Below are 17,875 nucleotides of genomic sequence, written 5' to 3'. Positions count from 1 at the left end.
TATGACTTCTAGAAAAAATAATTTTACCCTAAAATAAATGCATGTTTTTGCTAGAGTTTAAAAGATATGCTATTCTACAAGCATTTGATATCACTGTCATTTTAGACTGCAAAAGCAACTATAGTTGAAGATAAAGGACACAGAGAAAGACGAAGTGAATACGTAGTAAAGAGAGTAACAGGCTTAAATGACGGGAGGCAAGAAAAGCAAGTAGCACAAAGCCAGCCAGCCAGTATCTAATCCTTCTCCTTGCATATTCTTAGTTATCTTTTTAAAGCTCTTAATTAATGTCTCTTATCTGTTGTGTTTTGTCCACATCTGTTTCTTATGATACCAATGCATAAGCCTAATTATTTATCCACCTACACCAATCATATTGCTGGACTATTGATGAGGAAGTTTAGTAGGGTTTGTCCTGGCCTGCTTGTTCATTTCTGACAATTCATAAAACTCAGAAATTGTTGTGCAGAGCACATGTAAAGATCACAGCCAAGAGCAATTTAGAAGAATGACACCGCTGTAAAGCAGAAGAGAATTAAATCCCTTGTTGGGAATTTCAACCATTGGGATGGATGGAAAAGTTAAATAAAATTTCTCTGTTCATTTGCATTCGGCTTTCTTAAAAGGCTTCCTATCATTTCTAAGTCTCAGTTTTGCTTCCTAACATCAGAACCACCTGCTCTGTTCTCACTTTCAATAGGCCTGGCTTTTCTTCTGTTTTAATGAGACATTTTACACTTAGTGTTCTCTAGGTCTACCAAGAGGGACATTGTGAGCCCCAGTTCTCATTTCCAGCGCTGGACCTGTGCCCAGGACACTCTGCAGCTACGGTGTTAGAATTCCTAAATACAGATGCAATTACAGCAGTGACAAGATGTTCAATCAATATGATTTATTCCCATAGCACAGTCTATCAATACTTATACACTTTCATACCACTTTTATACTACTGTTCTTTTCTCTTAAAAAAAAAAAAAAGGACAAATGACCAAACACATTCAAGAGAAATATTGACAGTAGACTGAAAAGTGCCTGTGGGCTGTTTCAGTCTCCAACACATGATGTGAACTAAATAAATAAACAGAAGGTGCTTGTTGTAAAAATAGACAATTGTGAATTAGTCACCTTGCTCTTACCTGGTGCATGGGAAGAGTTGTGTCTCTTAGATATGGGACACAGCAGTACTACCGAAAAGGGACTAATTTAGACTAGCCAGTAAGAGATGTCAAGGTGAAGCATATCTGCTGAGCCCAGGCCAACACAGTGCCCCACAGGACATACAGTCTTTGCTTTAAAAACAGGCATTTCTTTCTGATCAGGATTTGTATGCTTGAACATTCTCCAAAATGAGTCAGACAGACAAACATATGGACAAATGACCTCTTCCTCCAACCTAATATTTGGGAGAGTGCGGTGGGAGAGTGGTCTTTTCCTTCCTGCTCCCAGGACTACTTCAGTTTAGTTTGGTTTGGTTTCATTTTATGGTATTTCCTCTGCTGGGAAGGTGCTGTAGTCACTGGGCCAGATGCGTGTTTGCTTGTGTGCGCATCCCCTCCTGGCCCAGTCGTCCTTTCAGAAACAGGTTTACGGACAGCATGCGGTGGGTCGACTCTGGCCAATAGCCAAACATTCTTCTCACGCCTCTTTCCTGTGGTTCAGGGAGAAAATAGAAGGAAGGCAAGAAGAGTGGTGTATTGAGGCAATGACAGTTAAACAGGGAAAGCAAAAGCTGCATGTACAGGCAAAACAGAATAAGGAATTCATTTACTACTTCCCATTGGCAGGCAGATGTTTAGCCACTTTGTAGAAAGCAAGGCTTCATTACGTGTAGCATTTACTTTTTAAGACAAACGCCATAACCATGAATGTCCCCCCCCCTTCCTTCTCCTTTCCCGAGCTTTTATTGCTGAGCATGATGTCATATGGTGTTGAATATCCCTTTGGTCAGTTGGGGTCAGCTGTCCTGGCTGGGTCTCCTCCCAACATTTTACTCACCCCCAGCCTACTTGCTGTTGGGAGAGGAAGGGCAAAATGGGAAGAAGGACAAGCCTTGGTGGTCTTCAAGGTCTCCTCAGCAACAGCCAAAACATCGGTGTGTTACCATCATTTTTTCCACCACAAATCGAAGGATAGCATCATCCAGCCTACTGGGAAGGAAACTGTCCCAGTCAGACCTAGTACCGCCTATAGTACCGTGTGGGGCCTATAACACCGTGGGGGTGTTAGTGGGGTTTTGCCTCTCAAATATTTGGAAAGGTAGAAGAAAATCTGCCAAAACCGGATGTGCTAAGTGTACGATAATGCGGCCATCGTAATATCATTCAACTCACAGGAAATACAATTTAACAGATAGGTCCTAAAATGTGGGTTTTTTTCAGACAGGTCCATTCAGAGAGATAACAGAGAGCTAGATTTAATTATTATTTTGAAACGTGAATGTGAGTCAAGCACCTATCTTTTCACCACTGTCAGGACTTCCAGACATGCCTGGAGGAAGACCGTAAATGCCTAGGGACATCCCTGGTGAATGTTTACGTATCCTTAAAGTTACCTGGCTAGTTATTAAAGCTTCTGAAAGGTATTCTGTTTTAGTTACCATGAAAAGCCATCTAACACTACAGGGACAAATTATTTTATGGATCAGAGAAGCCAGCTTAAATTATGATATTTTCTGTCCAAAGCTAAAAGCATCCATTATGTAAGTGAGCACAGAGTAGCTGATCCTCTCTCATAACTGCAGTGTGTCTAAAACACCCAGAAGTGCTGATTTTTAGGAACAGAGTCATCTAAGATCCCTGCTATTCAGCTCCTGTTGTCAAACCTCAAAGCACATGTGGAGTCCAGGAAGCCTCCTACGGAAGGAACAGGCAGAAATTTTTAGAGGTTACCAGTTGGACCATGTTTCCTATGATCACGTTCTTTTTCTCATATCCTTTTTTCTCTAATCTTAGATGCTCATCCTTTAATTCTTTCATTTGAACGTGCATTCCACAAATCTGAGTACCATTTCTAAATTAACTTGTTGAATAAAATTCAAAGGCAAGTGGATATATGTGCAAGTGATAAATATCATTAACATTTTTGACATATTAGGTTTTGATTTCTGACAGCTGGGTTTTTTTAAGATGCTTTTCATGACAACCGGTTAGTGCTGTCCACTCATGTTTTTGCAAAAAATTGCTACTTAAAAAAAAAAAAAAAAAATTAATTTTATTAAAATCTATGTTTTTCTTCAATAATTGTAATTTTCATTGTATTTACCATAACAAAGTTAAGTAATCCATTTCATGCCATGTAGAAATTACCCCTAAGTAAGATCAGGCTATTTTTAGTGTTTTTACATACCAGATGGAGAATTCTTGTGATTTCGTTTAGCTGTTGGCTCAGCGGCCCAAAAACCTGTCTCATTGTTTTGTTTTACGCAATGTACCTTTGATGCATTTCCATGTCAATAACAGCTCTGTTCATCGTCTCTGCCATCTTCCTCCAAAAATTCTGGAGTGTTTTCAGAGGAAGGGGGCCTCAAGCAATGATCAGCATAGAATCATAGAATTGTCAGGGTTGGAAGGGACCTCAAAGACCATCCAGTTCCCACCCCCCTGCCATGCGCAGGGACACCTCCCACTAGACCAGGCTGCTCAGAGCCCCGTCCAGCCTGGCCTTAAAAACTTCCAGGGATGGGGCTTCCACCACCTCTCTGGGCAACCTGTTCCAGTGTCTCACCACCCTCGTGGTGAAGAACTTCTTTCTAATGTCCAGTCTGAATCGACCCATCTCTAGTTTTAATCCATTCCCTCTAGTCCTACCATTACCCGACATCCTAAACAGTCCCTCACCAGCTTTCTTGTAGGCCCCCTTAAGATACTGGTAGGCCACTATAAGGTCTCCTCGGAGCCTTCTTTTCTCCAGACTGAACAACCCTAACTCTCTCAGTCTGTCCTCATAAGAGGGGTGCTCCAGCCCTCTGAGCATCCTTGGGGCCCTTCTCTGGATGTGTTCCAGCACGTCCATATCTTTCTTGTAGTAGGGGCTCCAGAATTGGACGCAGTACTCCAGGTGGGGTCTCACGAGAGTGGAGTAGAGGGGGAGAATCACCTCCCTCAACCTGCTCCCCACGCTTCTTCTGGTGCAGTCCAGGATACGATTGGCTGTCTAGGCTGCTAGTGTGCACTGACGGCTCGTGTTGAGCCTCTTGTCCACCAGCACCCCCATGTCCTTTTCTTCAAGGCTGCTCTCAAGCCAGTCACTGCCCAGCCTATATCGGTGCTTGGGATTGCCCCGTCCCAGATGGAGGACCTTGCACTTGGTCTTGTTGAACTTCCTGAGGTTGGCATGGGCCCACCTCTCCAGCCTGTCAAGGTCCCTCTGGATGGCATCCCTTCCCTCCAGCGTGTCAGCCGCCCCACACAGCTTGGTGTCGTTGGCAAACTTGCTGAGGGTGCACTCAATGCCACTGTCCATGTCACTGACAAAGATGTAGTCACAAAGCATTTTCAAATGTAATGTTTCCACTGGTCCACCAGAGTGAAATTTCCTTTTTACAGTTGGTATACAACTGGTAAACTGCGTGATTTGTCTCATTAACATTGCAATGATTTAAATTCGTGTAATTAAACCTTTTGGTACTGTTGACATTCTTCAAACCTTTCAACTCAATAGTTTGGAAAAAAAAACCCATCCTGTGAGGGACTGTTTTTCACCAGTGTGCTTTTCTTAAATGAGATAAAAGAAAAGGCCTTATTCTATTATACTGTATGTTATTCCTTATAATTTGGGCCTATAGTGAATAACAGAAGAAACAGTTAATTAGCTTTGTTTCTAGGTTCAGTGGCTTGAAAACTGGCTTGCCAAGCTTTGGACGTGGGAATAAATTTGATAGGAAGCTTCAATAGTACAAAACGAATTATTCTGTGGCATTTTAAGCACAATTAAACATTTGTGGGAGTTTGTTTGTTCTCTATTCTTTGGCTGTAAATTTTAGATCTTTTTGTATAATGAGAAGCATTAATTTAATAACATATGAATCATCTCAGTTTCTCTGTTGCACAGAATAAGCCTTATTTATTTCTTTTTTAGATTCCAAACCACTGTATAGTTAGTTGAAAGTAGCTATAAGACTGGCTTTGCTGCATCACTTTCAGAAATTGATAGGAACCTTCCTATTTATTTCATGATGGAATTTCGTTTTCCTTTCACTTCAACTAAACGTTAATATAAGTTCACTCGGGTACCGTGGTTGTTCTCTTCCTCTCCCTGCCTTGTCACAGTGATAAGATCTAAGGCATATTTACTTTATTCTCCTTTTGGTGCCAATGAATTCCTTGTATTTCTTCAGTCTCCCATTGTTCTTGCAAATTCTTTTTCTTCTTTTTCTTCTTCTTTTTCTCACATATAAGGAGGTGGCCTTATATATTTCTACAATAAAGCATAAGTCATGTGTCATTACATAATGAGTATTAAATATCATATATACCTATGACTGATGAGCGCATTTTTGAAGACAGTGGAAATAGAGCATTAAAAATAAATTTTTGGCTAAAAGGGTAGGATCTAAATTTTCACAAAAGTAGGGAGTTGGGATTTTTTTATCAACGAGTGTATTAAAATATATAAAAATATTGACATGAGTATATATATCTATTTTCCTGTTGACTTCTCTTCAGAACAAATTTGTTGCTTCTTTCTTAATTAGTTTGATCATAGTCTTGAAAGTCGGATTGCACCTCTTATTATCTCGAATGACTCTTGTGTTTTCCAGATTGTTAAACCCCAGTTTTGTTTGTTTGTTTGTTGTTTACACTCATCTTTCAGTCTGTCAGTTAATGTGGATTACAATGGAAAAGCTAAATCTGGTAGACCTCAGTGCTAGTTTTTTAGTTCTGCATTGGCTTGGCTTCTCTGTTTTGGCCCTTGAATTGTATGCAGCAATGTTGTTTGCCCTGGCAAACACTCCTGTGTTCTGCGTGTCATCGTTTCTGCAGTGGGATAAGAGATTTTCTTTTATAATAGCAGTATTGACAAAATTGATTTGAATCATGTTTATAAAACATTTTGAGATCATCAGTGAAAAAGGTGCTACATAACACAAGACTAATGAACTAACATAAAACAACTCCCCTTAAACTTGCAAAACCAGAAAAATCTTCATCCTGCCATCTGACGACTTAAATGGATTTTAGTATGATGGATAGCAGAACAATTTGTTGTTGCTGTTCAAAACCCAAGACAAAAATACAGAATGGATCTTATGAATCTGATTTATTTTGCCTCTATTTCATATCCATGGGTTTTCTACTGGAAAATCAATATATTTCAAACCTTTTCTTACAAAATATGCTATTTCAGAAAGAAACATCTTTACAAAAGGGGCCAAAGTGATTTTGAAGTACAAATGTAATTGTTTTTACTGTGTTTCTCTTTTAGATTCCAGATGCAGTTTTGAATATTTAAGTATCACCAAAGACATAATTTTTAACTAGGGGAAAAAGCAACTCTTTAAAGTAAAATAACTTGGAGATTTGGGGGCATTTCTTTTCTATTCCTCAGGAATGAGCACTACTTTGCAGATTTGAGTGCTACATGTCATATTACATAAAAAATCAGAAGAAAACCTTCATTGTTTCTGGATGTAGGTAGAAATATCAACATCCTGTCAAGTCAGAAAGTAAGAGCAATTCTTGGTCACGTATCTAATTACTCCTTCACAGTTCTATTCTGCAAAATTATAATACTTTCCATTTTCAATTGCCTGTGAATAACCCTGGCCTCTAGATTCAGTCCAGAAGTTCTTTCATTTGTCATTAGCAGAATGGAAGAGAGGAGTTTATTGAACTGCAAAGAGGGCACATCATGCATTTGTCTGTGTCCCTCTGCTTCAGGCGGACACAGCAGAGAAAATGTGTAATGCCTCATACTTTTTGGATTTGGTCTACTTAGAGTGCACGTAGTTTAGCATTTTAGACCAGATCACGGGTGTGCTTGAGAAGCAAATTCCTTGCATTTACCAGTCTTTAGTTCGCACACTGGAGTTTATGAAGCAGACTTTCTGACAAAAAACTAAACTCTACAACAGGACTCTCGATACCCTCTACCTACTGTCAGGCAGTCGGTCCTTTGGCTGACATAGAAATAAGCCCCCCAAAAGAGCTACCATGCTTTGCTTTTGCAAAGTCTGTTCTTGTTGGGCCATTCTTCTCCTTGCAGCCCTTACCGTGGAGAAGCCAGCAAGGCCCTGCTCTATCAGTCATTTTTATCGCTCTGAGAAGTATCATATATGCTTTTGTGGGTGTGGGAGTGTATGTACATACCCCTCTTCTGTGCCCAGCTATACTTCATTTTTAATTCGTATAAGAGAATTTGTCCATGAGGTTGCTGTGTGCTGCAGAATGCAGAGTATGTCTGTTAGAGTTGTTTGAAGCCCTTGGAGATTTGAGGCAGCCTAGCATTGCATGGCCCGAACTGACCTAAATTACATGTAGTTCAAATTTGTTTTTGTCTTGCTATTCCTAGCCTTGAATTAGCTTTTGCTTTTGTGTCATTTTTGATATATTACAGTACAGACCCACAGTTAACATTACTGGATTTTGTAGCAGTAAGCTAAAATCAGTAGGGCCTGTGGGTTTGCAAGGATCCAGTGGCTAACATAACCTCTTGAAGATATGCTTTAATAACACAATCCATGGTCTTAAGCCATCAAACCTATTGTCTTCCATAAATATTTCTGTTCCTTTTAGTTTTTATTCTTTTGCATAAAAGGCTTAATTGGGATATAAAATTAAGATGTTGATAAAGATCTTCAAGTACACAAGACTATTTTTCCACAGCGATAGCTTTACTCTGAATTACTTTGTCATGAAGTCGCAGTTCTGAACTGAATTTGGAAACATAGCATAAAGAGTACAAGTGAATAATTACTTATCTATAGACTTAATTTCTTTGTGATTTGAGACAATGGCACTTGCAGGTAGATTTCACTGTATTAGCAAAGGTGTAGAACTTAACTGAAAGCTGTTTTCAAAAGTGAAAGAAGAGTTAGCCCAGATGTCATTATCTTAATAGTTTTAATTATACAAAAGGAAGGAAGAGCTTCCCTGATCCATAAGACTTTCATTTGGAGGACTTCGGACATCAGTTAGGCAAAATTTAGAGTGCTGCTGTCAGACAGACATATTCCTTTGACCTTGGATTACCTAAGAAGTAAAGAGAAAGTAACTGCTCAGTATTGAAGAGAAAACTAATTTTGATGAAAAGTGGAAAAGAAAAATATTGGTTTCATGTCTTATTGGAAATGGAAGGGCTTAATTTCTATGATGCTTCAGTCCTTTAAGATGAGCTATATCTGAAATTTATTTTATGAGAACCCTTCTTTGTAATTTTAAGGATATTTATTTTTTATGTCTAGAATTGATTGATGTTTTGCTTTGCAAACTACCTCTTAAAGTTCAGCCAAGGCAAAGTTGTTGTTATCCTGGCAGTACATAACGCGACATTAGTAATAACATTGGATAGAAAAGATTTCCTTCCCTTATAATCTTTTATGTATTGCTCTTAATATTATCCACTGCAGTTTTTATAGGAGGGTTTTTTCACATTATTTATGTTAACTTTTTAAAAATTTTAGGATAGCTGCAGTGTGTTCCTGTTCTTTTCCTACAGCAATACAAATAAATCTGAATGAACAGGATTTCACTTTAATAAAAATGCAAAATTAACCATTTAAATTCTCTCTCATTTTCCCCCATTGTTAGACAGGGATTAGCTTGACCCATGCTGTAAAACCAGCACACCTTCAGCACAGTTTCAGGAAATGTTCTGAAGCAAAGCCCCTGCTGTTGCAATTTGTGAGTGTTGACTGTTTTGCAATGTGACTCATTTCTAATCCACAGTTTACATAATAAAAACCCATGCTACTTTTAATGCAGTGATCTGGTGATTCAGCCTCAATGGTAAATTATATTTTTAATCAGTGTTTAGATGACCTAGCTTTCTTCATATAGTAGCTAACCCAAATATACCACAGATAATATCTGTTTTCCTGATCTTAAAAATCCCAGCTCTCATAATTTTCCATAGAAGATTGACTTAGTTTGAGGGTAATAGAAAGTACAGATGCCTACATAAGATAAATTTCCACTTTGTGGAGACTATTAATAAGAAGAAATGACAACTGAAGTGCATTTTTTTTGTATTTTACATTAACATATTCAATCAGCTGTCAAGTGATTTGTGCCTGTAAATTGTTCTGCATAAAGATGGCAATAGTTTAAAAATTTGGATTCTTTTTAGTCATAAATTATGCGTGCTGAATATGTGATGTTTGATGTTAGCTCGGCAGAAAACTTCACTTTATTGGATTTTGGCAAGTGTGTTTGTTTCATTCTTTACACAGCTTAATTGGGCAGTAGTGTGGCCATAACAAAATTAATCTTGTATAATGTCCAAATTCAGGACTTAAGACTTTGCAAAGGTGATAGAAAGGTGAGCATAGCACATCGGGTTTATCTTGAAACTATTGAGCTATAGTAATTTTTCAAATAACGTGTAGTGTACAAGGCTGATTAATCACTCTGATTTCACCATCATCGTTCTCTTTAGTAGAAGCAGATTGCTGTTATCTTAATAGTGCTCTCTCTTACTCTATAAATTGTAAAAGTCTCCAACTGTCCGCGTGACCTCTTCTCATTCCCCCAGAGGAGGACAAATGTAATTTGCAGCTGGTGCTTTCAATAGTGTTTCATTTCTTTTTTTGAGGCACTGTGTATTACTTTGAAGTTTGTTTGTAAAATGTCAGAGAAGTGCTCCTCTTCCGTTCTCCAGCAATTTGATTTCCATGTAGAAGGACACAAATATATTCTATTTTATGGAAAATTTTTTCACATACCTTGACATTGTTGAAAGATGTTCATCTTTCTTTCAAAATAGGGACCAATGTCCAGGAGCCATTCTCATGACTTTGGGAGACTGGTCTCATCATTAAGACAGGTTGGTCTGGGCACCCCCATTTCAGTGACATGTCTCAATGAACCTTATCTCTGTATGCAGACCTATTGGAGAAAATAGATGATACTCTACTTTCTACCCAATTCTTGAGTTCCACATTGGGTTTTTTTCTGTACCTAAAATGTAGTTAATTTATATTTTGCAGGCATTCCCCTGCTTTATGAATGTTAAAGCTTTAACATTGTATATAGTTTGCCATCATATACACTTTGAGTGCAGTTTCTTGTTTCCAGGTCTCTTATAGCCATTTTTCTTTCCCTACCAATTCTCAGTGAAGAATGGCTCAAAAAGATTATGAAAATAGCTTTCCCTGTCACATTTTTAATCTTTCTGCTTTGGTGAAAATAGGAGGTACATAGCAATGAACACAAGCCTGCAAAGTTAAATCTTTTTCTCAGTTTAACCTTGCATTGTGTTGTAGTCTGTGGTAGTAAAAAATACTATATTTGCAATGCATGTGCAAGAATTATTACAATATGTTAGAGGGTTCCTGGATTTGGTAGCCTGATAGAGGCAAGGCTGCAGTGACTCCATGCTGCAACGTCCAACCGGTAGCAAGGCTGAGGCTGTATTCCCGGTTAGCACATACAGGAACAGGACACGTATACGAGTATGCGCATGGCTGAACAGAACCACACAGATGCAGTCAGCTCTCACACAAGAAAAGCCCCACCAATGGCCTCATTCTGTCCCCCTCCCCCATATGTATGTATATACACATATGAACAGTGTGAAAACTGCTGGTAGATGGATTTAGACACTTGGTCAACTCAGTAGAGCTGGCCCCAGATCCTTGCTGTCCCAGCTGCTGGCGCCTGTGTGTGCAAGCTCTAGAGGCTGCAAGCCCTCTCCAGCTGCTCATACAGACCCCTTTGCATGTACCAACACGTGCACACACACCCCCTCTGTGAATCCCTCCAGTCCATCCAGTAGCTGGCCCTGGATCCTTGCTCTGCCCCCTGCACAAGTACTACACACACACAAATGGGTGTCTCAGTCAACCCCCGGATCCTAAAGTCTCTTGGACAGTAGTCATGGACCCCTTGTCTCTCCAGTACCCAACTCCTCCAGCTGTCTCACTCCCAGTTACACACACCCCTGGCTTCTGACAGCTTCACCCACTCACCAGCTAGCCCAGCTTGATGTTTGCTGGCAATCACCCACTGCCTAAGCACCCTCACGTACTCCAGCTGCTGGTACCACAGACCCCCATGCACACACATACACACACACACACACACACACACACACACACACACACAGAGAATACAGCACCCCTCACACAAGAAAATAGGTAGAAATGGTGTTTAACAGAAGACATGACAGACAATGCTCAGCAGGCGCAGGGCACAGACAGGGAAGAGCACTGACCAGCTTTGTTTACCTGTGACAGGCTCCTTTTATCCCCTTGCCCCTCTGTTTTCCCATGCTTCTTCCTCTCCAAACCACCTTCATCCCTCCTTTTTCCCCACTTTTGGTTCCTCCCTTGAAAATCTCATGAGTCTCGTTACAGTGCCCAGACGCTCGTTTCCTCCATCCCACCATGTGTCCTGCTGTAAGGTGCCCTCCAGTTGACCCATGGTGCTGGGTGTCACCCTTAGCTTCCTGGGAGGGGACAGGTCTCTGACAGGGTTACAGGGATTCCTTCACCTGCCCTTGTGCCCTCTGCTCGTGTGTGTGTGCACACCTTCGATGGGCTGACGGCCCCCGTGATGGGCCTGGGAGCCGCCAAGTGGGGTGTTAGATGGGCTTCTTCAACCTGCCACTGACTCCGTGTTCCCTTCTGGGGGCAGATGAACTTTTATCACATCCTGTAACACAACAGATTCCAAATATGGGATGAGGCGAGAAAAAAATTAAGCCTGAAAAATAACACATCTGTGGAGCAGACATGTACAGTGTAGTAAAGCCCAGGAATGCCTGTTTAGTGGCCTTGTGGATATCAGAGAATTTGATGTCCGGGAGACGTATTATATGCAAATCTACCCATGATAATCACTGACCACTGACTTTATTACCTATTGGTGAGATAAGAACCAGAATATTTTCCAAATCTCTGCTGACAGATAGTTTACGGTTTAGATGTGGAAATCTTAGGTTTCATTATGTCAGGAAACCTATGGAGAATACCTTAAAGATACTTCCTATCATTGGTAAATTATGCTCTACTTCTGAAAAGATGCAATACTTGACATTTTAAAGTGGTATTACATAACATTAAACATTTTCAAAGTATTTCTGTGTTGCAGTTGTGCATTTCACTGTATTAAAACTATTCTTCGAATAGGTTTTCTGCCATAGGTTTTTTCCCAACACCGCTTTCTTAATCTGAGGGAATTTATTGTGCAGTGCAAGCTTTTTTTCTTGTTTTAAAGAGCATTATATGTCAGCATTTTTCTCAAGCTTTCTTTTGGCTTTTTCCTTAGTGCTTAAGTAAAGCATCTCTGCTGTTGCATGCGGTAGCTAATAGATAACCTTAAAAGCATAAGCATAATCTTTTTTTTTCTTTCTTTCTCAGAATGCTGAGGCACAGCATAAAAATTATTTCGAAAGCAACATTCAGCACATTTCAAAATTCCATCTTTGTATCGAAAACGAAACTGAAGGTGGAGGAAAGTGATTTTTCCTTCTCTCCTTAGGTTTAATTTGAAGAAATTTTTACGACAAACTGAAATTTCTCTCAGACTGATGCAAAACAGTTTTTCCTACCAAGAAAGCTGAGAAGCATTTAGAACAATTTGCTGAACTTTGGTTCGGCTTAGATTGTGACTAATGATCGGTTGTGCCATATTAGCTGCTTCTCAGGGTGTGCACTGTTCATCCCTGTGAGCAACAGTTACATCCATTTTCTTTCCCTGAGCTTGTGAGGAGGAGCAGAAAACCACTTTGACTTTGTCTCAGCCATTCGGATTGTCTTCTTTTTTTTTTTCTTTTTCTTTTTTTTTTTTTTTTTTTCTGCAGCAAGATTAATTGGGCACGAGGGAGCTGTTCTGCTCTGCTTTTAGTTGTAGAGTGCAGAGGACTGTGGCTCCCTGCCTGTACATACACTAAAGAGTCTTCCCAGATTTTAAGGGAAATAGTGAACATTTCTGCTGCTATAAAAATACTTGTGAAGTGACTCATGCGTAAAAAGCTTGTCCTGTGGAATACATGAATATTTGTTTATAAATGTACATACACTTTATTTATGTGAATGTTCCTTATTACTCATTTTTATTACTTGTGCGTGTATTTTCTTTACCTTTTCAGGCCTGCTCCTTCCTGCGGGTGTAAGTACATCCACAGATGAATAAATGTAACACCAGCTACACTAGTACAAGCCCAGTGACACCAATGGGATTGCACCAGTGTTACTGAGAGTATAATTTAGCCTTCAGTACTTGTGCTAGACTTAACACGTGAGAATAAAAGAACCCACACTGATTGTGGTTTGTTCGTAGGCAGTGGGGTGGGAGAGCAGGGAAGGGAGTATTAACTCTCAAAGGTAAACAAAGCTACTGGGAGACAATTTTAGGCTCAAAAATATGAGTCAGAGTACGCTGTAATTTAACAAATTGCAAGAGATTAGATTATGTTGGTTGTATATTTATTCATTGAGGAAATGGGGCATGTTCATTATGTATATTATACATATTTCATTATATGATTGCTGCATAAACATGTCATGGATGTCAAAGAATTTCTATTTTCTTCCCTAAAATTTTGCCAGTTAGTATGCTCTTGATTTCTTCCTAAAACCAAGAGAAAATTTTATCTTAAGTGTTTAAATGAATCAAACTTAGCCCACAGCTTCTGTATTAATTATTTGCCTTTTACACACTCATAGAATCATAGACTCATAGAACGGTTCGAGTTGGAAGGGACCTTAAAGACCATCTAGTTCCAGCCCCCCTGCCGTTGGCAGGGACACCTCCAGGTGTTGCTCAGGTTGCTCAGGTTGCTCAGAGCCCCGTCCAGCCTGGCCTTAAAAACTTCCAGGGATGGGGCTTCCACCACCTCTCTGGGCAACCTCTTCTAGTGTCTCACCACCCTCATGGTGAAGAACTTCTTCTTAACTTGTAATTCTGGTTAGACATACCAACCCTTTAAATAAAATTGTGGAAATTACACTATTAAACATTATTAAAATAACCTTGTAACTCCCAAGTTACAAGTACTTCATAATCTTTGTTGATGAAATAAGGTCAATCAAGCAACAACAGTTCTCCATTTTTATGTATCTTGTGCGTGGAATGAAGTATTACACAAGAAAATCATTTCTAGAAATGTACGAACTGTTCAGACTGTTGAAAAGTTTGATGGATTTTCTTCTAAAACTGAAATGGACCAGAGATATAGGAACCTGACAAACTGAGAGTTTATGATAACTGATATGTTAGGGTGGCAGTAACGGCAGAAGCACAGAAGAAAATGAAAGGCAGAGTGACTGTGAACTTCTGAAGCCCTATAGTAAATGACCTGAATTGCACAAGAAAGAAAGTAATTTTGTGGAAAGAAATAACTGTCCAGTCCTCTGGAATCCACTGTTTCAAATTCCTGCAATGACCTATGCTATAAATTTAAGATAGAGTATTATAAGGTATTTTAAGAAATTATTTTTTTAGGATGCAAATCCTAAAAGTCTAAAGCGTCTCTATACAGTCAGTGGGCAGGCACAGGTTCCTCAAATGGCAATTTCATCTGAAGACTAAGGCACGTGGCATAAATCACCCCCTCTTGATTCCTCTCTCCAGTGCCTGTAAAAAAAATCCTAGATGGCTGCTTAACTTATATTTCTACCTGGTTAGATAACTAATATGATGGCACATGAATTTCTCTTAGTGTAAGAGAGAATGTTGTAAGTGCAAAAGCTGAAATTTGCATTCTTCTTCTTTTTGCCTAAAGAGAATTCATGCACGAATGTAGCTTCATTTCCACTTACTGCAAGCCCCATTTGAAATCATGATCTCTGCGTTGATCTGCTCCATGGATTATGCTTATGAAACTGGGAATTTTGTGATGGGTCTGCTTGAGATATATCAAGTGCTTACGCTCACAAACATATAGGCACTTTTCTTCTGTGGTGTATATGGCAACATCACTATATGGACAAAACAAAGAGAAGATGAAGGAAAATTTGATGGCTTACAGTGTAAAGAACAGAGTGCTATCACATAACACATAAGCCACATAAAATAAGAATACCTAGGAGGAAAGTATTAAGATATATGTTTTTCAGACTGTAGAAAGTGTCAGATCTATGGAGACAAAACAGCTTAAAAAAAAATCTAAATTATTGCTGAATAGGGGAAAGAATTGTGAGTAATCAGAGCAGCAAGTAGGGGAAATCAAAAGAGAATCACTTCTCTGGATGAGATTTTGAAACTGTGGTTAAGCAGGTGAAGCATATTAGTGAAAGGAATCAAGGTACATCGGATGTATGAGTGACTCAATAGGAGTTATGGGAAAATATTATTTTTAAAGTTTAGTTGGAAAAGATAAGAAGGTGGAAAGCTGATCATGAATAATCCTTTGGATGAAGTGGGATTATATAAAGTATGTTTAATTTGATATGTATGTCCATGCATCTGTGTGAGAGTAAAAGAAAATAACAGATTTGCAGGTAATAAGAAGGAAGAAACAAGTGAAAAACACAAAAAGAATGAAAATCAGGGAAAGCAGTGGAGGACGATGTGGAAACATGAGAAGTTTTTATTAGGGCTAGGGGATAGTGATTCACAATAGATATAGAAAACATGATTTTGTTCTGAACAAGATTTGAGAAATGAGGTAGGGTAAGATAAAATTAGGGATCTGGGAATCAACCAGAGAAGAGTGATAATGGTTACTTCCTAAAAGGGTATTGTGTACAAGAGAATGGAAACAAGAAAATCCAGGGTAACAGTAAGGGAGGAAGAAGAGAGGAAAGAATGAGTACGGTACACAGACAGTGGAGAAGGCGGCTGACTAAAAATTAAGACCTGGAGAAGGATGTAGGAGACATCTAAGAAGAAATGAATGAGGAAAAAAAGCACCCTTTGAGCAGGGTACAAGTTGATTGTGACTGTGCTGCAGGTGTTGACCGAGAGCTGGATTTGGCTCTGCTAATTGTCTGTTGAGGGTGATATCTTCCCAAAAGGATGTACAATGACTGGTGGTCAAGTGCTCTGTAGGAATCCGTGGAAGGATCCACAAATCAGTTGCACATTCAGTGTAAGACCTATTCCTGACAAAGTATACATTTCTTTCAAAACCATGTGGTCTTTCACTCTTCATTCTTCACACCAGAACACTCATATTATGACAAGGAAGTTTTAGGCTATGGTAAATTTTCATTCCAAAAGCCTAACCTACTGTGCCTGTTTCCTAAAGGAAATATGGGTGAAAAGAAGGAAGTGGACTTAGTTATGCACAATGATTAAATATAGATGCGGGGCCTCTTGTACAAAAAGCCCATAAAATGCACTCACTCACTTAGATCATACAATCATAGAATACAGAATGTGTTGGGTTGGAAGGCACCTTTAAAGGTCATATAGTCCGACCCCCCTGTAGTAATACGCAGGGACTTCCTTAACTAGATCAGGTTGCTCAGAACCTCATCCAGCCTGGCCTTGAATGTCTCCAGGGATGGGGCCTCCACCACCTCTCTGGGCAACCTGGGCCAGTGTCTCACCACCCTCAGTGTAAAGAACTTCTTCCTAATGTCTAATCTAAACCTGCCCTGCTCTAGTTTAAACCATTGCCCCTCGTCTTATCGCTACATGCCCTTGCAAACAGCCCCTCCCCAGCTTTCCTGTAGGCTCTTCAGGGACTGGAAGGGGCTATAAGGTCTTCCCAGAGCCTTCTCTTCTCCACGCTGAACAACCCCAATTCTCTCAGCCTGTCTTCATAGGAGAGGGGCTCCAGCCCTCTGATCATCTTCGTGGCCCTCCTCTGACCGACTCCAACAGGTCCATGTCCTGCTTGTGCTGAGATAAAGAAGAGTAGCATGAAAAACTTTCTGGTAGCTTCTTTGGGAAAGTTTGAAAACACAAAATCATATCTGAAATCAGAGAACACAGGAGACTGTTTTCTGTATGTTTATATGCAGAGAGAAACTTTTAATTTTTTTCTTGGAAAACAATATCAAAAAGACAACAGCAGGTTTCCTTTGACAGGAAGAAATAACCTAAATCTGGAGATGGCAAAGGGCTAAATAAGGCTCAGTCTTTGGTCTTGCTGATGAAACAGAAATCATGAAGGGCTATTTAAATCTTATACTTGTTAAATTACCCAACGGGCCTTGATGTTTCTGAAATGTAAAATGGACCGTCTTAATTATGCAGCAAATTGGAAATTTTTAAAGGACAAATACATCCCACAGTTACTTGTACAACAAGAATTTGGCAATGTTGTATTCTGGTCAGGGTTGGGTGGTAACTGATGAAACCATACAGCTAAAAGAATAAAATTTGCATGTTGAGTGAAAAATCAGTGGCAGGGTAGCTATCTTTCTATGCATATGATAATAGAAGTAGAAGAAGCAGTCTTCTTTCTTGAAGACAGCAGAAAAACAATATCCAATTAAATGTAATTAAAACAGGGTTTGTTTGTAATAAAAGTCTACAGATGTTGTAATTTTTAGGCAAAACAGTCTCTTCTTGAAAATAAGACTAAGCATAACAAACAACTCTATGGACAAATTTTATTGGAAAGAATAGGTGCAGTGGTTTTGAAAAATTACAGTTGTATAAATTGTGTTTTGATGCCGCTGTTGCTAGTTCTTTTCATTAAAATTCATATGATGACATCTTTATCTTATTGAGTGGGTGGATGCGGTTGTAGATATGTAGAAGTATAGCAAGAAAGAATTTGGCAATGTTTACTGGTTTGAATGTAAACAGGTCTATCAAAT

General features: G+C 39.4%; 1 protein-coding gene across 21 annotated transcripts in view; it reads left to right on the top strand.

The window, feature by feature from the left end:
- Window positions 1-17,875, top strand: part of DLG2 (discs large MAGUK scaffold protein 2) — a 1,057,033-nt gene that overhangs the window by 632,044 nt on the left and 407,114 nt on the right. For 10 of the 21 annotated variants that reach the window (XM_054188265.1, XM_054188269.1, XM_054188270.1 and 7 more), the window contains one exon: window positions 9,922-9,981. The exons of the other annotated variants lie outside the window; for them this stretch is intronic. In XM_054188265.1, coding sequence (XP_054044240.1) covers window positions 9,922-9,981 — 60 coding nt within the window. The remainder of the gene's footprint in view (window positions 1-9,921; window positions 9,982-17,875) is intronic. 21 annotated transcript variants of the gene reach the window in all.

The sequence above is a fragment of the Rissa tridactyla genome, chromosome 1 (genome assembly GCF_028500815.1).
Source record: "Rissa tridactyla isolate bRisTri1 chromosome 1, bRisTri1.patW.cur.20221130, whole genome shotgun sequence".
NCBI classification, from domain to species: Eukaryota; Metazoa; Chordata; class Aves; order Charadriiformes; family Laridae; genus Rissa; species Rissa tridactyla.
Note: the sequence above shows the minus strand (reverse complement) of the source record. Positions and strands in the feature narration are given on the sequence as shown.